This window comes from Diuraphis noxia, unplaced genomic scaffold, assembly GCF_037042655.1.
Source record: "Diuraphis noxia isolate RWA-SAM2 unplaced genomic scaffold, SU_Dnox_SAM2 contig0001, whole genome shotgun sequence".
Taxonomy (NCBI): domain Eukaryota; kingdom Metazoa; phylum Arthropoda; class Insecta; order Hemiptera; family Aphididae; genus Diuraphis; species Diuraphis noxia.
The window spans coordinates 67,258,445-67,284,134 of NW_028301711.1; the positions used below are offsets into that span (position 1 = coordinate 67,258,445).

The 25,690-nt window shown below is 26.0% G+C and overlaps 4 protein-coding genes across 9 annotated transcripts; 2 read left to right on the forward strand and 2 right to left on the reverse strand.

Moving 5' to 3' along the window:
• Nucleotides 1-847: 847 nt before the first annotated feature.
• Nucleotides 848-11,133, reverse strand: LOC149061407 (dol-P-Glc:Glc(2)Man(9)GlcNAc(2)-PP-Dol alpha-1,2-glucosyltransferase A-like). 3 transcript variants are annotated; one of them, XR_016189816.1, is made up of 5 exons: nt 10,651-11,133; nt 8,681-8,911; nt 8,253-8,579; nt 3,215-8,189; nt 848-3,144 (listed from the first exon to the last, which is right to left on the reverse strand). XR_016189816.1 is itself a non-coding variant. In XM_089217614.1 (4 exons), exons 1-4 carry the CDS (start codon nt 10,880-10,882, stop codon nt 7,356-7,358), a joined length of 1,620 nt encoding a protein of 539 aa, XP_089073740.1. In that variant the 5' UTR covers nt 10,883-11,132; the 3' UTR covers nt 848-7,355. The 3 variants fall into 3 exon arrangements, 1 of the variants encoding a protein (XP_089073740.1); XR_016189815.1 differs by having other exon boundaries at nt 10,655-11,132; XM_089217614.1 differs by having other exon boundaries at nt 848-8,189; nt 10,655-11,132.
• Nucleotides 2,727-3,814, forward strand: LOC149061408 (uncharacterized). Its single transcript, XM_089217628.1, has one exon. The coding sequence runs from the start codon at nt 2,727-2,729 to the stop codon at nt 3,588-3,590; it is 864 nt and encodes a 287-aa protein (XP_089073754.1). The 3' UTR covers nt 3,591-3,814.
• Nucleotides 11,134-11,214: 81 nt separating the features above from the next.
• Nucleotides 11,215-18,327, forward strand: LOC149061409 (uncharacterized). Of its 3 annotated transcripts, none has more exons than XM_089217624.1 (4): nt 11,215-11,524; nt 15,445-15,563; nt 17,052-17,110; nt 17,182-18,327. In XM_089217624.1, exon 4 carries the CDS (start codon nt 17,240-17,242, stop codon nt 18,101-18,103), a length of 864 nt encoding a protein of 287 aa, XP_089073750.1. In that variant the 5' UTR covers nt 11,215-11,524; nt 15,445-15,563; nt 17,052-17,110; nt 17,182-17,239; the 3' UTR covers nt 18,104-18,327. The 3 variants fall into 3 exon arrangements, with proteins under 3 accessions (XP_089073750.1, XP_089073752.1, XP_089073751.1); XM_089217626.1 differs by having other exon boundaries at nt 11,215-11,376; XM_089217625.1 differs by lacking the exon at nt 11,215-11,524 and having other exon boundaries at nt 14,547-15,563.
• A 1,808-nt stretch (nt 18,328-20,135) lies between these two features.
• Nucleotides 20,136-25,646, reverse strand: LOC149061410 (dol-P-Glc:Glc(2)Man(9)GlcNAc(2)-PP-Dol alpha-1,2-glucosyltransferase A-like). Of its 2 annotated transcripts, none has more exons than XM_089217617.1 (4): nt 25,164-25,646; nt 23,194-23,424; nt 22,766-23,092; nt 20,136-22,702 (listed from the first exon to the last, which is right to left on the reverse strand). In XM_089217617.1, the coding sequence occupies exons 1-4, from the start codon at nt 25,209-25,211 to the stop codon at nt 21,869-21,871; spliced, it is 1,440 nt and encodes a 479-aa protein (XP_089073743.1). In that variant the 5' UTR covers nt 25,212-25,646; the 3' UTR covers nt 20,136-21,868. The 2 variants fall into 2 exon arrangements, with proteins under 2 accessions (XP_089073743.1, XP_089073742.1); XM_089217616.1 differs by having other exon boundaries at nt 25,168-25,645.
• Nucleotides 25,647-25,690: the final 44 nt, after the last annotated feature.

Here is a 25,690-nt window from a genome sequence, read left to right on the forward strand (position 1 = left end):
TCATACATTAATACGCCATGACACAGCCGGCCCACCCCCGGTTTACTAAAGTAAAATAGCTGGAGGTATACATAAGAAAGCTTAGTTGGCTTGATTGAAAAAAAATAACTATTCAATAATAGTACTTAATTTTACATTTTTAATGATAATAATTATCAACAAAAAATATACAACTGCAGTTCACTGAATTTAGTGAAGAATAGAAAAAAAAAAAAATTATTAACAATAAAATGAAACCGGATATTTTGTTAGGGAAGGGTATTTTAGATTTTAGAATGAACAATTTAATTTTAGTGCAGGCCCAATAAATTTGTTAAAGGGCTGCATGTGGCCTACGGGGCGCGTAGTGAGGACCACTGACCTACAGATTCAGTGTAATTTTTTTTTAAATATACATATTATATTCTATATTGTTATTCATGTTTTTTTTTTCATTTAATTATATTTTAAATAATAAAATATATTAAATATAGGATTGGGAAAAGTACTCCTTTGGTGGCTTAGTATCTTACTGTACAACTTTTTATCCAAAGAAAAACAATTAACCAATACAATTTTAATCTTGATATACAATAGTAGAAAAAGTAAAACTATTGGCGGATTTTAATGATGAAATTAAAGAATGGGCCGAATTAATATGTGGTTGCCGGAGGCTGCGCACATCTATGGGTAAAGTATTATTAAATGTATTTAAATAAATTATATATACGTTATGAAAAATAAAGAAGCTTCATTTTTTGAAAGAATTTATGAACATGATATTTTTTAAGCGTAACTGGTGTTGTACTGTAGTATTGGTAAAAAATCAACATCTTTCTAATAATAAGAATAAAGAACTATAAAAGGATTTTTTGTTCTATATCAGTTTATTATATTAAGAATATTTAAATATCCATGATAAAATATTATTATCAAAATGAACAAAACAATTCCTTTATTTGTGTTTTTTTTTAAAGTCTTAGTATTTAAATTTATTTGCTTTTAACTTATACTTAAATACTTTCACAGTATCAAGAAAATGTAAAAAAAATATTAATACATTAATTATTGCATTGGTGTTTATTAGTTAATACAAAAATATGTTTTTAGGATTCAGGTCAGGCATTTGATTAGAGGGGGTACAAACATTTTTTTCGGGTAAAAAATAATTTAGTGGTTAAAACTTCGCATAAAATGTATAGAAAATTTTCTTATCACTAAACATAAAATTACAAAAAAATCTTTTACGAGCAAAAGTAATATCCCATGTATATTTTACGAATTTAGATAATGAACACTTTCATTAATTATGAATTTCCTCATCAAGTGTTTTGGTTGTTGTTTCTTGTTTAGAATTAGTGCCTAGATTTCTATGCAAATAGAAATCTATGAAATATGCTGATTTATGTCATAAACATTCAATATCAATTTTCTTACAAATTAATAAGTTATAATATGGTTTTGAGTAAAAATACTACACAATTTAAATATATGTATAAAAAAGTTTATCAAATAATTTTTTTTAATGACATGTACAATATACATATATTATTATCTAATGTAGTCATAAAGTTATACGCTAGAAAGCCATTTTCATTATTTTTTGATAACGTTAATCAATATTGATTATGATGGTTTATTTAAGATTGACAGTAGATATTTAAACAGAAATAAATATGACTATTTTAATGAACAAAGATAGAATTATAATTATTATTATTGTAGAATATACAACATTTATAGAACTATCAAGAAATATGAAATTAATGTATATTGTCATCTAAATATTAAAAAAGATTAACTATAGAATCAAGGTATACATTATGAAACTTTGAACTTTATAGTCAAAATTATTCTAGATGAATTGTAGATAAATATTCATTTGCATATAAATACTGCCCAGTTATATAACATTTATTATAATACTATCTCATTTACTCATTAGGTCAAATATATACAGATTGTAAATTTTTCTAAAAATAATACAGTTACAACAACTTATATTTTATATGATGTCCGTGCTTTAAACTAGAAATTTTGATATTTTTCATAAAAAGAATCTACTGTACATAAATCAAATTATAGTAACACACCTCGCTAACATCTTATTTCTAGCTATTATTTAAATGAATGTATGTGGGTGTGTTGACACATCTATCTAGCTATATAAATTTTTTTTGAAGAAAGTCAAATTTTATAGGTACAAAATATTTGTATTTAAACTATTATTTAAAACGTCTTTTCTATGCTTATTTAAATGGAAAACCAATAATAAAAATTACAAAGTATAATCATTTTGGAAAAATTAATATTGAATGTATTTACAGAAAAAATAATGACAATCTAATCAAATTTGTTAATACATAATATAATTAATGAAATATGTATCAGTCTCTTTAAGTATTTGAATAAATATTATGTGACAGTCTTGCTAAATATTTTAAAATACAAAATATAAATCTAATTTTAATCAATACACTTTTTATTTAAGAGAAATTTTAAAATATGAAATACAACAGTAGAACCCTAACTTAATCAGTTAATATAAAATTTAAAAAATGTATGTAATTATTAATTTAATATAATTTAAATTGGTCGCCTTCTTATACTTTATACCCCTATACTTTAATCATACTTAGCTCATAACTTATACAAATTTGTTGATATTTATTGGTTACTTTAATTTTAGGTAAACTCAGGAACGTAATAGTATTTTGAGAAGAGGAAAACTAGCTTTGCTTATTAGAATGTTTGATCTAATCAAGCTGGCCTTTATGGCTTGTAACGACGATGCAAAAAAATGGTATCACACTGTCCCTAGAAATATTGTTAGAGTTGATGTGCAAAATTGTTGTATTGAACTAAAGAATACCATGATGGGAATTCGTATAAGTCTGTTAAATACGGAATTGTGTACGAATGCAGCGTTCAATGGCCATTATGATTGCTTATCATTTGCTCGTCGTATAGGATATTTATGGAATGAAACAACATGTGCATCAGCTGCATGCAACGGAAAACTCGATTGTTTGAAATACTTGAGAGAAAATGGATGTCCTTGGAATGAAAAAACATGTGTAGGTGCTGCATGTAATGGCCAACTGCATTGCTTAAAATATGCGGTTGAAAATGGATGTCCCGTTAGCAAAACCACAATGAACTGTTCTGCAAAAAATGGTTATTTAGATTGTTTAAAATACTTACATTCCAAGGAGGTTACATGGGACGTATTTACTTGTTCACATGCTGCAGAAAATGGTCATATTGACTGTTTAAGATACCTCCATGAGAATGGTTGTCCATGGGATGAACGCGTGAGCTATTGTGCTGCATTGAATGGTCATCTTGAATGCTTGATATACTCCCACGAACATGGATGTCCATGGAACAATCTAGTAACCTGCATAGCTGCAATAAGAGGACAATTAAGCTGTATGATGTACGCACATGAAAACGATTGTCCATGGCATGAAGATACTATCTTTTATGCAGGAATAGGAAAACACACAGATTGTATAATATATGCTCTTGAAAATGGTTGTAGGTTAAATGACAGAACACGGGAAGCATTGTCCACAAATGGATACAAAAGAATAGTTGGAATGTACTGAAAAATAATATTATATTAATTTCAAACGGATAATTGTTGTGTACATAGGTCAATGATGGTCAGAAGAAAAAAACATACATTTTTATCATGTTAAACTATCTTCTTATTTGTTCTTTTTGACATGTACTTATTTAAGTTTCTATTAATATTTTTCATTATTCTAATAAACTTTATACTATAAAATCTGTGATTAAGGGGAAAAAATAAAATAATTAAGTTTTAAAATTGTTGAATTTTCATTATTTTTTTTATTTGTAAGCACATAATTTATGTCTTATGTTTCAACACCTGAAAATTGTAATTAAGTTATAAAGTGAATAACAGAAGTTCTTTAAAGTTCCCTAACTTCACACTTTTTAATAGGGCTTTAAACAACTAGTTTTATATTATTTCTTACAGCTCATTTATGATTTGTGATACTTCTGTATTTGTGCATAATTTTTGGTGTAAATAGTATGTATAGTATGTTGAGTGTGATATTTATTCACATCAAATGTTGGTATTCTGTACTAAATATTTTTGCACGCTATACAAAACTTTCAAAAAATACAACCCATTACAAGTGTTTATTATTCTAATACTTTATGATGTAGGTACAATATTCTTTACTTAATTTCCTGGCGCGTGTATAAAGTTTTGTTGGTATTCTGACGTAAGAACATTTTAAATGAATACATTTTTTATATATTTAAATGGTTGCCATTGATTACAAAAAAAAATATTATTTGCTTATTTTTTGCTGGGCAGACAACGTCACTGTAATTTCATCACCACACTTCATATGTTTCAACTCCGTATCGATTGTAACTTTATTAATTTGTTCTTTCATTAGCTCCTTTCCTGAAAATAATAAATACAACAAAAATAGAATTAACTCGGTTGGTTCAGTCGTTCACATGTGATGAGGACACCTGGTAAATAAAGATTCATTTATATACATATATAGACTAATCAATAATGTCAATAAAATATTTTTTCCGTCTTATCGACAGATAATGTCAAGGTATATATTTAAATATATTCATAATATTAATCCCAATTAGAAATTCAGTGATTTAAATTCAAAAAACTAAAAGTTGTATAAGTATAAAAGTATATTATAAAACATAAGGTGAAAAGTTAGTAAATTAGACGAATACACTGACAATTTAAATGAATATGTATTTTGAGTTTTTACACTGTTTCATTGGTAAAATCTCTGTTAAAATTGAAAATTTAATATGGTTATACTAAATCTATTTTAAACTTTAACAATACATGTATTTTAATACTTACAAGTATTTCAGAAAGTTAAAACAAAACATTTCACCACATATATTAACATGCAAGAGTTGCATAATTGGGTATAAGATCTAAGATGCAGGATAAAAAACTAAACTGATACAATTCATTTTTATTTTGTTATTTTATTAATTTTTGTTATTTGTACATGTTATATAAAAAATACCCAGTTTATAATTTTGTTTAAGTTCTGCTTACACCAATTACAATTCAATTCAAAATTATTGTGTTAAGTAGTTAATATACCTATTGATATTAAATCATACAATAATTATTTTTATTTGAAACTTTGAAATTTATAGTCAAAATTATTCTAGATGAATTGTAGATAAATATTCATTTGCATATAAATCCTGCCCAGTTATATAACATTTATTATAATACTATCTTATTTACTCATTAGGTCAAATATATACAGATTGTAAATTTTTCTAAAAATAATACAGTTATAACAACTTATATTTTATATGATGTCCGTGCTTTAAACTAGAAATTTTGATATTTTTCATTAAAAGAATCTACTGTACATAAATCCAATTATAGTAACACACCTCGCTAACACCTTATTTCTAGCTATTATTCAAATGAATGTATGTGGGTGTGTTGACACATCTATCTAGCTATATAAATTTTTTTCGAAGACAATCAAATTTTATAGGTACAAAATATTTGTATTTAAACTATTATTTAAAACGTCTTTTCTATGCTTATTTAAATGGAAAACCAATAATAAAAATTACAAAGTATAATCATTTTGGAAAAATTAATATTGAATGTATTTATAGAAAAAATAATGACAATCTAATCAAATTTGTTAATACATAATATAATTAATGAAATATGTATCAGTCTCTTTAAGTATTTGAATAAATATTATGTGACAGTCTTGCTAAATATTTTAAAATACAAAATATAAATCTAATTTTAATCAATACACTTTTTATTTAAGAGAAATTTTAAAATATGAAATACAACAGTAGAACCCTAACTTAATCAGTTAATATAAAATTTAAAAAATGTATGTAATTATTAATTTAATATAATTTAAATTGGTCGCCTTCAAAAATTGTGATATAAATATCAATTTGATAATAATTAATAATAACAATAAAAAATATATATTAACAAATTGACATAAAACAAAATGTGCATACTCAACCTCTAAAAGAAAAAAAAATAAAAAAAAAAATTGTATACAGGGTGATTTTTTTATCATGAACCACTCATTATTTCAAAAAGTATCAATGTTTTTGAAAATATTTTTTTACAAAGTTTCATTTTTTATTCATAATTTTTTAAGTTTTTTACTTTTTTGAATGGAAATCTAGAGTTTTAATTTCATATTCAAAAGCAGAATATTTTTCTAAGTATTTTGATACGTAAAAATCGAATTTTGGACGAGTAGTTTATGAGTTATAAGTATTTAAAGTTTAGACATGCGGAGTAGTGGACAAACATTTTGCGGGTAACCCCGTACCACTCCACTCCGCCAATCTATTTTTTAAATACTTATAACTCATAAACTACTCGTCCAAAATTCGACTTTTACGTATCAAAATACTTAGAAAGATATTCTGCTTTGGAATATGAAATTAAAACTCTAGGTTGCCATTCAAAAAAGTAAAAAACTTAAAAAAATATAATTTTTTCATAAAAACGTTGTTTTTTTTAACAACATGAAACTTTGTAAAAAAATATTTTCAAAAACATTGATGCTTTTTGAAATAATGAGTGGTTCATGATAAAAAAATCGCCCTGTATAGTTTGTTTTGTAATTAATAGACACTATACTCACATGCATTGTCTCTGTCAAAGAGATACATAACATAACAAATTGTATGTTATATTTACTTAGCTATGTAATATTAGAGCAAATTGAACGAATTGAATAATTATCAAATTTTGAAGAAGAATATTTTTTAGTAAAACCTCTCAGGGTTTTAGTTTTTAAGATTAAATTTTTTTTTTTTATACATTTTAAGTTTTATGTAATATTACATTAAATTTAAATTTATGGTACTTTCAATGAATAATTGATGTTCGATACAACATAATATTTTATAAACCAATATTGATATAATAGAGAGTTAAGTTTTGATGGTTTGACTTTATTAAAAAGAAATTGCGATTTATCAACAACATCACACCAGCAAAAACCCATAATGGAATTCTTCAAAGAAAAATAAATCGAAATTATGAAAACAATTATTAGAGTATTGAAATATGATTCAATTTGCCATCACTTCTATTTCCAATATTTAATTTCAATGAATCACATAATTTTGTTAAAACCTAAATGTTTCTAATGTGCAATTGCATTGTGTCTTAAATCTGTTTTACTTACTCTAATAAATAATAATACAAAATTATCACATTTCAATAGATTGTAACAAAATTAACTTAACAAAAAAAAAATATATATATAATGCAGTATTTTAAATTAGGTATAATCTTAATTTTAACTTAGCAATAATTAACAATAAAATCACCAAGTAAAACGATCTAATCGACCAGTGTTGTCCATAGTTGAAACAAAAGGACTATACAAAAATACCCTCATTATAACAAAATTAAAAACCTGGTATGCTATAAACTCTATGAATGCTGCTTTAAAAGTATGACTGTTTATAAATTGCTTATTACTGTGTAGTCGATACATAAGATATGGTACAACAAAATAACGAGGCTCCAACAAAAATTGAGCACAAAGAATAAGAGGTGTTACTATCCAATATGCTAATCTGTAAGCAATTGAAGATTCCATCAATGTTTTATCAACTAACCATAGACCATATGCATACAATGGTACTGGTAAATATCTCAAAAAGACTGGTTTACCAGGACTGAACAACAATCGCCAAACATAAAATGTATAATGCCTGTTGTCAGCCAACAAGTAAGGATGGGCAATAGTGTTAAAATACACCAACCCAGATATTATAATTAATAAAGTGACAACTAGTACTTTGGATATGTCATTGTGGATTTTATGAAAGGCTTTAACTAAATTGAAATATTTTCTAATAGAATTAGTTTTTCTGTTATAATAGGCCAGAGATAACAACCATGGTAATGAAAATGCTAATACAAATAACACAAAGTAGCATAACTGCATTGGATGAAAACGAGGAATGTGTGCTCTTCGATCGCCAACAACTATATCACCATTATTTAAGAAAACTACAAATGAAAAAAATAATAAAATAACTATGACATTTGGACTGGTTACACGTAAACATTTCTGAAAAAATTCTATTAATTTCTTGGACTTATCCTTTTTTGTAATTGAACAGCAATGGTAGAGCTCAATAATTGTAACCTGAAAAATATATCATATTTAAAAATCATATATTATTATTAATTGCAAAACTATAATATTTACTTGGATATATGAAAATATGGAGACACTATTTTTTATAGTAGGAAAACATTGTTCGGCACAGTGAAACACGTCTATAATGGATGCAAACACTAACCATGCAATGTTTGTCTGACGACATAAAACAGATAATCCACCAAACATAATTTTGACCAAGAAGTTAGTATCATCGCTCAAATGACTGGAGTACCATAAGAAAACAGATGCTGTAGCCCATGCATCTGTATAATAAAGCATTGAATATGGCGCATAAATAACAGGGAATGTAGCTACACTTAGTGCCAAGAGCACAGGACACCATTTTGGAATTTTTGTCTTCTTATTTTCATTCTGTAACAAACAATTGCAATATAAATAATGTAATTTGTTTTCATGTTTCAGATTCAAACAAAAGTGTATGTATTACAAGAAATTATAATTTACAAACTAACCAGAAAAAGAAGTAGTTGACAACGGTAAAATGCATAATATAAGCATGCTGGAGCTCCCACCGCATTTACAGCCCGCAATGCAAACAAAGAACATAGATCATTGACAAGCACAACATCATTATTCAGTAAACCAAATAGTGACAGTATTGTGTCATAAATTTTCATAAAAGGTACTAACACAGTACTAGACAACAAATACAGTCCAGGTAGTGTAGTTATTTTTGGATCCCACTGAAAACAAAAATGTTGTAGTTAATTTATTTATACTCGTATTTTATAAATGATTAAACCAATGAAATAATGTACATAATATTAGCATAAAACTAATCAATAGATAGTTTTTGAATTCATGTTTTGTATAGTTCTGAAATATAAATGTACAATTTATCATTTTACAACTCTGTTATTTCTTACATTGCCCAAACATAGTGTACTTTACTTGAAATTTTGTGGGCTATGTATTGTTTTGGTTTTTACTGAAGTCAGTGATTTTGATGGCCTACATACTATTACTAGATTCCTAATGTGGGCCTTTAAAAGTATTAATTTGTGACCCTGAACATATACAGTAGTAAAATATTATATAATATAACCTAACTTTCATAGTCATTAGAGTAGTGTATTGTGTTATAAAAATGTCTTGTTAGTTTGATTATTCTTAATAAAATATTTAAATAAAGAATATTACAGTGAATTAATTTTAAAAATAAGGGAAACAAAAATAAAAGTATTAAATAAGACTTCAAATGAATATAAATTAATTAAGAAAGACTACCTACAATATGTTAAAAATGAACAGTTATATCACATTATTAATGAAATCGGTATCTATTTCAGAGGTGGAAAGTTAGCAAAAAACAAAAAACTACAGTACATGTACCTCATCGTTGAAGAGGTTAAGAAAATGGATGTGTTAAATTTGAATTTAATGATAAATCATTGTAGACAATGAAAAATGGTTCAGAGGGAAAGAGGGTCTAAATGTTTGGTCAGCTAGGTTACCAATTTCAATAACAACATACAAATTTTTTATTTTAAAAAATATGTAGGTGATGAGAATTTAAATTTTGACCTACTTACCAAAAGTAAATAATATCTAGTTTCTATTTGGTATCAAAATTGATGATCAGAGCATTTTTTATGATAGACAATATTAAAAATCTGTATAATACTAAAAGTACACAGACATAATAACCATAAACAACCAAATATACGAACTAACAATTCAAATAACCGAATAACAGAGATTTAATTATACATTTGTGACAATAGTAACTTGGTAGATTTCAAAACCTGTAGGTATTTTATAAATCAATTCAAATTAAAAAGTAAAATATAGAACACCAAAATTGAACTATTAGAAAATTAATACCAGGATGGTTACCTTTATTGTAAATCTAATTGATCTAGTACCTAGGTATCACATGTCCGGATAATATATTATATGATTTAAGTTGATCAATTTTACATGAAAATGATTAATATATTTTAATGTTTTTAAAATAATATATTGTTGTTATATTATGGGTGATTCTAATTAATACATTACTAGTATCAGTGAAAAGTTTAATTATTTAATTAATTAAGTAAATTAAGTAGTTTAACGGATAGTTTTTCAAATTTTAGTCATACCTTCTGAAAATTTAGTGAAAAACCTAGGTGGCTAGGTTCCTATACTATATTTACATAAACTTAACTATAATTACAATAGGATCATTATTGTATTAGGTATGTTCTTACCAACAACTGTTTCCATTTAAGAATATTTTATGAACATAATAAGGAACATTTGTATATGAGATAATAATAATCAGTAAGTATGAGAACTAGACATCAAATCGGAAGTTTTTTTTTTAAATATAGGTAGTCCAATTTTAAATAATTCTACAATCCTAGGCAAAATACAGAAATTGTCATTACTAAAATATACAACCTAACGATTGTACTTAAAAGCAAAGAAAAAATTTTACCAACTTGATGAAACTCTGCTCGGCAATAGTGTTGTGCTTGTGGCACATGAAATTCTTCGTCTATATAATATTCTTTAGGGCCGAACAATGGTTGCACAATGAATCGTAACAAACACCAGGTGACGATAGACAGGGCGACGGCAGGTAAGACGGAGGCATTAAATCCACCGATCGTTACGGGGTACTGTGCAAGTGGTTTATTCCTGTCATTATGAGTAGCTTTTGGCGCCATCGCTCCGACCGTCAGATTTATGCGTGGATCTTATAAACTCTTATAAACAATCGCCAATCGCAATGCCGTCGACATAATCAACAGCCCATGTACATAAGAAACAATGATTAATCGCCTTTTTATGAGTGGCCACTCAATATTATAAAAGTATAATCATATAAATGAGATTTTCACATACAAATATTAAACAATTTTGGACTTTCAAATATTGGACGTGTTGCAACATTAACTTGACAACGAATGATAATTAATAACGTATCAAAAGTGATAACGTTCCGATAATACTTAGATAGGCGCAAGATAATACTTTGATAGCAGTGATAGTACTATTAGCCTACTGCCGTGAAGTTCAAGTTGTGTTGGTTGCCCCTGTTGTTATGCCATCGGCTACGCTTTTGTCAAGACGACAAGACGTCAATTGAGTTCTACCATAGAGGCCATAAATTATTGTGTTAAAGTTACCTACACACTTGTAAGACGGAGACAACAGATATGTGTGTAGCGTCCTCTTAATGTCCAAATGATTACCTAACATGTTTGAATTCTAAATTTAAATCTTTTTTTTGTGTGTGAATATTGTATTATATGGTTATATTATTATGATTTACAAGGACTTCACAAGTAACTACCTCCCCGAAAAATGTACGGGTGTTTACCATTTTTACATAGTGATTAGGTTTGATAACCATCCTACATATTATTATATTTAATTTATCCTAAACCAGCGATTCTTAACTTATGGTGGCCCCCTGGGGATTAGGTAGTTAATTTAACTATAATTTTTTTTTCACATAAAATATATCTTATATTATGTGATATAGATCTACGTCTACTTCCTTTAATTTGTAATACAAAATAATTATTATAAATTAATGATAACATGAGATATTTAGTAGAAAAAAGGCATTCGATAAAAAATTTGAAGGGGGTCTGCGACTTCTAAAAACCTTTTATCGGAGGTAAATGTTTTACATAGGGTTAAAAACCGCTGCTCTAATCGTTTGGCAGGACCATCCTACATTTCATATATACATATACAGGATGTCCCAAAGAGATCTGACATTCTGACAAATGAAATGACTTTTGTTCTAATCAATATTTTTTAAAAATTTCTTTTAAATATAATCCATAGACATTTCCGCTACATTTTTAGAATACATTTTTTTTTTTTTTTTTAATACTGAAAATAAAAACTTAAAAATTGATAAAAATTTAATTTTTTCGAAATATTCAATATAGCCAATTTGTAAATCTGATTTTTAGAAAAATGTTTATAGTAAAAACTTATCCAAGTCAAATGGCTGATTTTTTACAATTTTTTTAACTATCAATATTTACGATGAGTAAATTACGATCTAGTTTATGTTAGAAACATTTTAATTTCAAATAATATAAAGTTTTTTAAAAATATTTTATGAGAAAATTTTTAAATAGGTGCATGTTAAAATATAATTATGTGTGTGTTTTTTTTTTTTTTTTTTGTGTCTGTGTACAGCATAACTAGTCGAAATAATGCTTCGATTTCAAACTTTGGGGATGGTTTCCGATGTAAAAGTGAAGATCCTTGGTGCATTATAGAGGTCAAGAGTAAACATTTTCCAACAGTTTTCAAGAAATCGAGAAAAACAAAAAAAAAATGACAGAAAAACTGGAATTTTTACGCAAAACCAGTTTTCGACCAAATCGATATTTTTATATGGTTGTTATTCAAAAACTAATCACTGTAAATACTTGAAATCTTCACCAAATGTTAATGTTAGTGATATCTATATACAGTTTAATTTTCAAACATTTTAGACTTTATTTGAGTTATTTATAGACCACTGAAGTTTTCGATTTTTTTGAGAAAGTTTTTTTGAAGTGTTCTTATTGTAGACAAAAAAAAAATTAAAAATCGTAAGTCACGTTTTTTTTTAATAAGCGTTTACAGTTCAAAATTTTAAGAAATCTGTCGAAAACGCGAAAATTTACAAGTAATTTTGAAGTTGAAAAATCATAAAATTTTTTGCGTTTATAACTAAGGATTGAAAATTCAACACTAAGTTTCCCATAAGTTTTCCTTCAAGTAGCTATAGAGAAAACTCGAAGCATCATTATAGGAACAATTTTAAGTGCGTTTGAATTTTAAATTTTTACGAAATAGCGTAACGATAACCATTTATCCTAAAAATGATTTTAAACATTTGTTATTATTCAAAAAGTATAAGTCGTAGGTACGTGAAAATTTTATCAGTTATTTAGATTGGCATTTTGTTTACAAGATTTAATTTTCAAAATATTTTGACTTTTTTTGAGATATTTATAGACGACTGATATTTTGAATTTGTCTGAAAAATTTTTTTTGAAGTGTCGATAAAAATTTTTTGGTCCTATCAAAATACTTGAAAATTTAATACAAAGTTCCTCATAAGTTATTATTATAGTGATTAAAAAATTATAAGAATACATAGGCACAATTTTTTTTCATTAGTATTTGAAGTTCAAATATTGACTTAATACGTAAAAATTACGGCAATTTTCAAATTATCTTAGATCGAAAGTCATAAAAGTTTTTCTTTTTAATTCTAAGATTTGAGAATTTAATATAAGGCTCATAATATAGTTTTGCAATAGCAGTTGAAAATTAAAAGAAATATATAGCTACATTTTTTTTTTACATGCATTCAAATTTTAATTCTGACAACATACGTAAAAATCACAAATTATTTTAATTAAACTAAGATTTAAAAATTTAATATAAGATTCCTTACAAGTTTTTCAATCTTATCACAAAAAAAATGTCCACCGGAAATGCAAATTAAATTTTTATTAGCATTTGAATTTCAAACATTGAAATATCATCAAAACCATGAATATTTGCATATTATTTTGTAGTTCAAAATTCATAATATTGTTTGTATTTATATCTAAGGTTATAAAATTTAACACCAAGTTTTCTATAAGTTTTGCTTTAAATAGTTATAGAGAAAATTTGAAGCGCCATTATAGGAAAAATGTTTTGAGCGTTTGAGTTTTAAATTTTTATGAAATCGCGTAATGATAACGAATTATCCTCAAATCAGGTATTCGTATACCTATCTATGATAATATAAGGTATTATGAATCATGATGACTATATGATAACTACACTAATTGATTAACCATGCCTTATGCAAAATGCGTCTTAATTGAAAAATAAAATATTTGTTTCAAAATAGAATATATGACAATATTTAAATATAATATATCCTAGACTGACAAATCATCTCCGTTTAGAATCGTTTTTCGTATACAATGATACCTATCATTGCATTCAAATTTGAACCCATCCATTACAGTAACCTACTGTACAGCAGAGCGACATCCACGACTTACCCGCTTTTTTTATTTTTTTATTGCATTTATTTTAATAATATGTGATGTATAAACTAAAAATGACCATAATTTACTATAATTTACTTAACGAAAATATTGATATTTAAAAACTTTTTAAAAAATCAGCCATTTTGCTTAAATATGTGTTTTTACCATATACATTTTTCTAAAAATCAGATTTACAAATTGGCTATATTGAATATCTCGAAAATAAATTTTATCAATTTTTTATTTTCAGTATTAAAAAATTAAAAATGTATTCTATATATGTAGCGCAAGTGTCTATGAATTATATTTAAAAGAAATTTTTTTTAAATATTGATAAGAACAAAAGTTATTTCATTTGTCAGATCTCTGTGGGACAACCTGTATACATATTTATGCTTCATTGTGAATTATATAAACCATGGACTTATATTACATTATTATATTTTCTATCCATTGTGAAAAGAACTTTATGTGTAGGACATTATACTGTTAACAATTTAATACCTATAAGATTCCACATAACTACATAAGTTGTAATTATTGAAGTGTAAAAATGTGGGAATAAGTATTTAGGTACCTCTGCACCATTACTTTCCCACCTTTTATATTACTATAGTTTAACTAATGTTTAATTAAGTATAAATCTATATAACTTTTAATTACATTATCTTATATTTAAAGTAGTATAGAATATACTTTTAAATTTATAGACAAGTAATTTTATAACTGTATGAAAAATAAGAGTATATCAAAATAACATAACATCCATCGCATGTAAAAAGTAAATTTCGGTTTATAAAGCAGCAGCACCAATGTTACTAGTAGTAACCAATAGGTAACCATTTTGAGTTATCACTACGCACTAATAGTAACATAGACATATTAATAAATTAACATTTGCTGTTAGTTGTTTGAATTTCGAAATTTGAAGAAAAGTACAGAAATAATAATTGTACTAAATTATATTTTCTTAAATTTTATGGTATTCCATGATATCGACAACTTTTTATTTGTTACCAATTATAAAATACTGTACAATAATTATTTTACTTTTAATCACAAATAAAAAAAAAATAGAAGAAAAAATTACTTGTTCATGGAATATAAATTATATTACCCCATACCTTATCATCCAGGAACGCTCAGAGAGGCCATCTTTAAAATAATATTGTGTTTAAGATCTAAGTTAGGTTAAGTAATTCAGTTTATACTGTTTATAGGTCCATTGTCTCCAGTCTACATTCTACACTCTGAATATTTTTAAACTAATTAGTCAGGCTGTCTGGACTACATCTGTATTCTGCACAAGCAACTAGAATTGGAATTCGGAAGAAGATTGGTAATTACAAAACATATATTACTGAAATTCATAATTACAATAATTGATAATATTAAATATTAAATATAATACTAATGACGCAGTTTTAATGCTAAAAAATGTTTCTGCAGTAAAGGAGGTTTCAAGTGTAGGTACCTCATTTTGTAAGTCACTGTTATATCAATATTAAATTTGAGTTCCAGTACATATAAATCATTTAAAATATTTTTAATGGTTTTAATATAAATATTTGTAAACAGAATTGTCAATGTACTTAAAAATCAATCAAAATTTAAGAACAAAATACTTTTAAACCGTACAAAGTACATAATATGCAAATGCCAAGTTTAGTCAAGTATAACTATTTGAAAATATTTAAACACAAATAATTTAGTTTAATTATTCATTAATAACACTAGGAATCATAACATCAGAGTTAAGACGTAAACTATTGTATTCCTGAACATAAAAATCCATAGGTTAAAATTGATTTATAATATATTCTTGAAGTAAACAGTTTAAAAAAATAATTAACAAATTGTAAAATTTTGTTTGATGAAAACATTGTGATAGTAAAAAAAAATATAAAAAAAAATTCTTAGGTCTTATCTGTTAATTTGTAGTCCTGACCCTTTAAATTAAATGTGCCATAGTATAAAATAAAATAAAAATTTAAAACAAAACACAAATATTTAGAAGTTAATCTTAAAAAAACTTAAAAAGATTGAGTTAAGCAAATTTCATTATTAGATCCAAGAAATTATTTTCAGATTAATTTTTGATTTTATAGTTTAACTAGTTTAAAGTATGAAGGGTCCAGCTCAATTTTCACTTTTTACTTTCAAATAAATCTTGTTGCGGTATTTTATTAAATATAGAAATATTAAATATCTAATAACTGAGATATTTTTTATTTGATTATGTTTGTGTACGCGTTGAAGTTGGTATTAATTATTAAATATATTAACTATCAAAAATAATTCACAAGTTGTGTATACAAAGTTTTGATTGATGTTATTGAAATATTAAAATAATACATTTTTCTACTAATGCACAGTCTGAGTTTAATTCATAATTTTAATAAATATGTTTATGGCAATAATTATTAGTGCTATGAATAATAATAGCTTTATTTTCTGTGTTAAAATCTAAAATAAATATGTGCTAAATTAAAAATTAATTAAATGTATTATTGGTTTTCTAATAAACTCAAATAATAAAAATGAGCAATTCCATATAGTTCAGGCAACATATGATGTATAATTTTCTTATATTACCCATTAAGTAAATACCATAATGAATACAGTTTTTAATAGTCAGATCACATTTAAATATAAATAATAAATCAAGTATGTTTTCAAGATTAATAATACTTGTTTCTTAGCAATGAGTTCATATGTCATGTTATATATCATTGTGATTGAATTTTTTTTCGTATTATCTCATATTTGTCTTAAGTGTTTATTATCATTGTGTTTTTATTAATATGTATTTTGAATTTGTTTACAGATTATATATTTATTGTGAATCATTGATTTCATAAAGAAGGTTGTATCCCCGAGATTGAGGTATACTTTAATCATACTTAGCTCATAACTTATACAAATTTGTTGATATTTATTGGTTACTTTAATTTTAGGTAAACTCAGGAACGTAATAGTATTTTGAGAAGAGGAAAACTAGCTTTGCTTATTAGAATGTTTGATCTAATCAAGCTGGCCTTTATGGCTTGTAACGACGATGCAAAAAAATGGTATCACACTGTCCCTAGAAATATTGTTAGAGTTGATGTGCAAAATTGTTGTATTGAACTAAAGAATACCATGATGGGAATTCGTATAAGTCTGTTAAATACGGAATTGTGTACGAATGCAGCGTTCAATGGCCATTATGATTGCTTATCATTTGCTCGTCGTATAGGATATTTATGGAATGAAACAACATGTGCATCAGCTGCATGCAACGGAAAACTCGATTGTTTGAAATACTTGAGAGAAAATGGATGTCCTTGGAATGAAAAAACATGTGTAGGTGCTGCATGTAATGGCCAACTGCATTGCTTAAAATATGCGGTTGAAAATGGATGTCCCGTTAGCAAAACCACAATGAACTGTTCTGCAAAAAATGGTTATTTAGATTGTTTAAAATACTTACATTCCAAGGAGGTTACATGGGACGTATTTACTTGTTCACATGCTGCAGAAAATGGTCATATTGACTGTTTAAGATACCTCCATGAGAATGGTTGTCCATGGGATGAACGCGTGAGCTATTGTGCTGCATTGAATGGTCATCTTGAATGCTTGATATACTCCCACGAACATGGATGTCCATGGAACAATCTAGTAACCTGCATAGCTGCAATAAGAGGACAATTAAGCTGTATGATGTACGCACATGAAAACGATTGTCCATGGCATGAAGATACTATCTTTTATGCAGGAATAGGAAAACACACAGATTGTATAATATATGCTCTTGAAAATGGTTGTAGGTTAAATGACAGAACACGGGAAGCATTGTCCACAAATGGATACAAAAGAATAGTTGGAATGTACTGAAAAATAATATTATATTAATTTCAAACGGATAATTGTTGTGTACATAGGTCAATGATGGTCAGAAGAAAAAAACATACATTTTTATCATGTTAAACTATCTTCTTATTTGTTCTTTTTGACATGTACTTATTTAAGTTTCTATTAATATTTTTCATTATTCTAATAAACTTTATACTATAAAATCTGTGATTAAGGGGAAAAAATAAAATAATTAAGTTTTAAAATTGTTGAATTTTCATTATTTTTTTTATTTGTAAGCACATAATTTATGTCTTATGTTTCAACACCTGAAAATTGTAATTAAGTTATAAAGTGAATAACAGAAGTTCTTTAAAGTTCCCTAACTTCACACTTTTTAATAGGGCTTTAAACAACTAGTTTTATATTATTTCTTACAGCTCATTTATGATTTGTGATACTTCTGTATTTGTGCATAATTTTTGGTGTAAATAGTATGTATAGTATGTTGAGTGTGATATTTATTCACATCAAATGTTGGTATTCTGTACTAAATATTTTTGCACGCTATACAAAACTTTCAAAAAATACAACCCATTACAAGTGTTTATTATTCTAATACTTTATGATGTAGGTACAATATTCTTTACTTAATTTCCTGGCGCGTGTATAAAGTTTTGTTGGTATTCTGACGTAAGAACATTTTAAATGAATACATTTTTTATATATTTAAATGGTTGCCATTGATTACAAAAAAAAATATTATTTGCTTATTTTTTGCTGGGCAGACAACGTCACTGTAATTTCATCACCACACTTCATATGTTTCAACTCCGTATCGATTGTAACTTTATTAATTTGTTCTTTCATTAGCTCCTTTCCTGAAAATAATAAATACAACAAAAATAGAATTAACTCGGTTGGTTCAGTCGTTCACATGTGATGAGGACACCTGGTAAATAAAGATTCATTTATATACATATATAGACTAATCAATAATGTCAATAAAATATTTTTTCCGTCTTATCGACAGATAATGTCAAGGTATATATTTAAATATATTCATAATATTAATCCCAATTAGAAATTCAGTGATTTAAATTCAAAAAACTAAAAGTTGTATAAGTATAAAAGTATATTATAAAACATAAGGTGAAAAGTTAGTAAATTAGACGAATACACTGACAATTTAAATGAATATGTATTTTGAGTTTTTACACTGTTTCATTGGTAAAATCTCTGTTAAAATTGAAAATTTAATATGGTTATACTAAATCTATTTTAAACTTTAACAATACATGTATTTTAATACTTACAAGTATTTCAGAAAGTTAAAACAAAACATTTCACCACATATATTAACATGCAAGAGTTGCATAATTGGGTATAAGATCTAAGATGCAGGATAAAAAACTAAACTGATACAATTCATTTTTATTTTGTTATTTTATTAATTTTTGTTATTTGTACATGTTATATAAAAAATACCCAGTTTATAATTTTGTTTAAGTTCTGCTTACACCAATTACAATTCAATTCAAAATTATTGTGTTAAGTAGTTAATATACCTATTGATATTAAATCATACAATAATTATTTTTATTTGAAACTTTGAAATTTATAGTCAAAATTATTCTAGATGAATTGTAGATAAATATTCATTTGCATATAAATCCTGCCCAGTTATATAACATTTATTATAATACTATCTTATTTACTCATTAGGTCAAATATATACAGATTGTAAATTTTTCTAAAAATAATACAGTTATAACAACTTATATTTTATATGATGTCCGTGCTTTAAACTAGAAATTTTGATATTTTTCATTAAAAGAATCTACTGTACATAAATCCAATTATAGTAACACACCTCGCTAACACCTTATTTCTAGCTATTATTCAAATGAATGTATGTGGGTGTGTTGACACATCTATCTAGCTATATAAATTTTTTTCGAAGACAATCAAATTTTATAGGTACAAAATATTTGTATTTAAACTATTATTTAAAACGTCTTTTCTATGCTTATTTAAATGGAAAACCAATAATAAAAATTACAAAGTATAATCATTTTGGAAAAATTAATATTGAATGTATTTATAGAAAAAATAATGACAATCTAATCAAATTTGTTAATACATAATATAATTAATGAAATATGTATCAGTCTCTTTAAGTATTTGAATAAATATTATGTGACAGTCTTGCTAAATATTTTAAAATACAAAATATAAATCTAATTTTAATCAATACACTTTTTATTTAAGAGAAATTTTAAAATATGAAATACAACAGTAGAACCCTAACTTAATCAGTTAATATAAAATTTAAAAAATGTATGTAATTATTAATTTAATATAATTTAAATTGGTCGCCTTCAAAAATTGTGATATAAATATCAATTTGATAATAATTAATAATAACAATAAAAAATATATATTAACAAATTGACATAAAACAAAATGTGCATACTCAACCTCTAAAAGAAAAAAAAATAAAAAAAAAAATTGTATACAGGGTGATTTTTTTATCATGAACCACTCATTATTTCAAAAAGTATCAATGTTTTTGAAAATATTTTTTTACAAAGTTTCATTTTTTATTCATAATTTTTTAAGTTTTTTACTTTTTTGAATGGAAATCTAGAGTTTTAATTTCATATTCAAAAGCAGAATATTTTTCTAAGTATTTTGATACGTAAAAATCGAATTTTGGACGAGTAGTTTATGAGTTATAAGTATTTAAAGTTTAGACATGCGGAGTAGTGGACAAACATTTTGCGGGTAACCCCGTACCACTCCACTCCGCCAATCTATTTTTTAAATACTTATAACTCATAAACTACTCGTCCAAAATTCGACTTTTACGTATCAAAATACTTAGAAAGATATTCTGCTTTGGAATATGAAATTAAAACTCTAGGTTGCCATTCAAAAAAGTAAAAAACTTAAAAAAATATAATTTTTTCATAAAAACGTTGTTTTTTTTAACAACATGAAACTTTGTAAAAAAATATTTTCAAAAACATTGATGCTTTTTGAAATAATGAGTGGTTCATGATAAAAAAATCGCCCTGTATAGTTTGTTTTGTAATTAATAGACACTATACTCACATGCATTGTCTCTGTCAAAGAGATACATAACATAACAAATTGTATGTTATATTTACTTAGCTATGTAATATTAGAGCAAATTGAACGAATTGAATAATTATCAAATTTTGAAGAAGAATATTTTTTAGTAAAACCTCTCAGGGTTTTAGTTTTTAAGATTAAATTTTTTTTTTTTATACATTTTAAGTTTTATGTAATATTACATTAAATTTAAATTTATGGTACTTTCAATGAATAATTGATGTTCGATACAACATAATATTTTATAAACCAATATTGATATAATAGAGAGTTAAGTTTTGATGGTTTGACTTTATTAAAAAGAAATTGCGATTTATCAACAACATCACACCAGCAAAAACCCATAATGGAATTCTTCAAAGAAAAATAAATCGAAATTATGAAAACAATTATTAGAGTATTGAAATATGATTCAATTTGCCATCACTTCTATTTCCAATATTTAATTTCAATGAATCACATAATTTTGTTAAAACCTAAATGTTTCTAATGTGCAATTGCATTGTGTCTTAAATCTGTTTTACTTACTCTAATAAATAATAATACAAAATTATCACATTTCAATAGATTGTAACAAAATTAACTTAACAAAAAAAAAATATATATATAATGCAGTATTTTAAATTAGGTATAATCTTAATTTTAACTTAGCAATAATTAACAATAAAATCACCAAGTAAAACGATCTAATCGACCAGTGTTGTCCATAGTTGAAACAAAAGGACTATACAAAAATACCCTCATTATAACAAAATTAAAAACCTGGTATGCTATAAACTCTATGAATGCTGCTTTAAAAGTATGACTGTTTATAAATTGCTTATTACTGTGTAGTCGATACATAAGATATGGTACAACAAAATAACGAGGCTCCAACAAAAATTGAGCACAAAGAATAAGAGGTGTTACTATCCAATATGCTAATCTGTAAGCAATTGAAGATTCCATCAATGTTTTATCAACTAACCATAGACCATATGCATACAATGGTACTGGTAAATATCTCAAAAAGACTGGTTTACCAGGACTGAACAACAATCGCCAAACATAAAATGTATAATGCCTGTTGTCAGCCAACAAGTAAGGATGGGCAATAGTGTTAAAATACACCAACCCAGATATTATAATTAATAAAGTGACAACTAGTACTTTGGATATGTCATTGTGGATTTTATGAAAGGCTTTAACTAAATTGAAATATTTTCTAATAGAATTAGTTTTTCTGTTATAATAGGCCAGAGATAACAACCATGGTAATGAAAATGCTAATACAAATAACACAAAGTAGCATAACTGCATTGGATGAAAACGAGGAATGTGTGCTCTTCGATCGCCAACAACTATATCACCATTATTTAAGAAAACTACAAATGAAAAAAATAATAAAATAACTATGACATTTGGACTGGTTACACGTAAACATTTCTGAAAAAATTCTATTAATTTCTTGGACTTATCCTTTTTTGTAATTGAACAGCAATGGTAGAGCTCAATAATTGTAACCTGAAAAATATATCATATTTAAAAATCATATATTATTATTAATTGCAAAACTATAATATTTACTTGGATATATGAAAATATGGAGACACTATTTTTTATAGTAGGAAAACATTGTTCGGCACAGTGAAACACGTCTATAATGGATGCAAACACTAACCATGCAATGTTTGTCTGACGACATAAAACAGATAATCCACCAAACATAATTTTGACCAAGAAGTTAGTATCATCGCTCAAATGACTGGAGTACCATAAGAAAACAGATGCTGTAGCCCATGCATCTGTATAATAAAGCATTGAATATGGCGCATAAATAACAGGGAATGTAGCTACACTTAGTGCCAAGAGCACAGGACACCATTTTGGAATTTTTGTCTTCTTATTTTCATTCTGTAACAAACAATTGCAATATAAATAATGTAATTTGTTTTCATGTTTCAGATTCAAACAAAAGTGTATGTATTACAAGAAATTATAATTTACAAACTAACCAGAAAAAGAAGTAGTTGACAACGGTAAAATGCATAATATAAGCATGCTGGAGCTCCCACCGCATTTACAGCCCGCAATGCAAACAAAGAACATAGATCATTGACAAGCACAACATCATTATTCAGTAAACCAAATAGTGACAGTATTGTGTCATAAATTTTCATAAAAGGTACTAACACAGTACTAGACAACAAATACAGTCCAGGTAGTGTAGTTATTTTTGGATCCCACTGAAAACAAAAATGTTGTAGTTAATTTATTTATACTCGTATTTTATAAATGATTAAACCAATGAAATAATGTACATAATATTAGCATAAAACTAATCAATAGATAGTTTTTGAATTCATGTTTTGTATAGTTCTGAAATATAAATGTACAATTTATCATTTTACAACTCTGTTATTTCTTACATTGCCCAAACATAGTGTACTTTACTTGAAATTTTGTGGGCTATGTATTGTTTTGGTTTTTACTGAAGTCAGTGATTTTGATGGCCTACATACTATTACTAGATTCCTAATGTGGGCCTTTAAAAGTATTAATTTGTGACCCTGAACATATACAGTAGTAAAATATTATATAATATAACCTAACTTTCATAGTCATTAGAGTAGTGTATTGTGTTATAAAAATGTCTTGTTAGTTTGATTATTCTTAATAAAATATTTAAATAAAGAATATTACAGTGAATTAATTTTAAAAATAAGGGAAACAAAAATAAAAGTATTAAATAAGACTTCAAATGAATATAAATTAATTAAGAAAGACTACCTACAATATGTTAAAAATGAACAGTTATATCACATTATTAATGAAATCGGTATCTATTTCAGAGGTGGAAAGTTAGCAAAAAACAAAAAACTACAGTACATGTACCTCATCGTTGAAGAGGTTAAGAAAATGGATGTGTTAAATTTGAATTTAATGATAAATCATTGTAGACAATGAAAAATGGTTCAGAGGGAAAGAGGGTCTAAATGTTTGGTCAGCTAGGTTACCAATTTCAATAACAACATACAAATTTTTTATTTTAAAAAATATGTAGGTGATGAGAATTTAAATTTTGACCTACTTACCAAAAGTAAATAATATCTAGTTTCTATTTGGTATCAAAATTGATGATCAGAGCATTTTTTATGATAGACAATATTAAAAATCTGTATAATACTAAAAGTACACAGACATAATAACCATAAACAACCAAATATACGAACTAACAATTCAAATAACCGAATAACAGAGATTTAATTATACATTTGTGACAATAGTAACTTGGTAGATTTCAAAACCTGTAGGTATTTTATAAATCAATTCAAATTAAAAAGTAAAATATAGAACACCAAAATTGAACTATTAGAAAATTAATACCAGGATGGTTACCTTTATTGTAAATCTAATTGATCTAGTACCTAGGTATCACATGTCCGGATAATATATTATATGATTTAAGTTGATCAATTTTACATGAAAATGATTAATATATTTTAATGTTTTTAAAATAATATATTGTTGTTATATTATGGGTGATTCTAATTAATACATTACTAGTATCAGTGAAAAGTTTAATTATTTAATTAATTAAGTAAATTAAGTAGTTTAACGGATAGTTTTTCAAATTTTAGTCATACCTTCTGAAAATTTAGTGAAAAACCTAGGTGGCTAGGTTCCTATACTATATTTACATAAACTTAACTATAATTACAATAGGATCATTATTGTATTAGGTATGTTCTTACCAACAACTGTTTCCATTTAAGAATATTTTATGAACATAATAAGGAACATTTGTATATGAGATAATAATAATCAGTAAGTATGAGAACTAGACATCAAATCGGAAGTTTTTTTTTTAAATATAGGTAGTCCAATTTTAAATAATTCTACAATCCTAGGCAAAATACAGAAATTGTCATTACTAAAATATACAACCTAACGATTGTACTTAAAAGCAAAGAAAAAATTTTACCAACTTGATGAAACTCTGCTCGGCAATAGTGTTGTGCTTGTGGCACATGAAATTCTTCGTCTATATAATATTCTTTAGGGCCGAACAATGGTTGCACAATGAATCGTAACAAACACCAGGTGACGATAGACAGGGCGACGGCAGGTAAGACGGAGGCATTAAATCCACCGATCGTTACGGGGTACTGTGCAAGTGGTTTATTCCTGTCATTATGAGTAGCTTTTGGCGCCATCGCTCCGACCGTCAGATTTATGCGTGGATCTTATAAACTCTTATAAACAATCGCCAATCGCAATGCCGTCGACATAATCAACAGCCCATGTACATAAGAAACAATGATTAATCGCCTTTTTATGAGTGGCCACTCAATATTATAAAAGTATAATCATATAAATGAGATTTTCACATACAAATATTAAACAATTTTGGACTTTCAAATATTGGACGTGTTGCAACATTAACTTGACAACGAATGATAATTAATAACGTATCAAAAGTGATAACGTTCCGATAATACTTAGATAGGC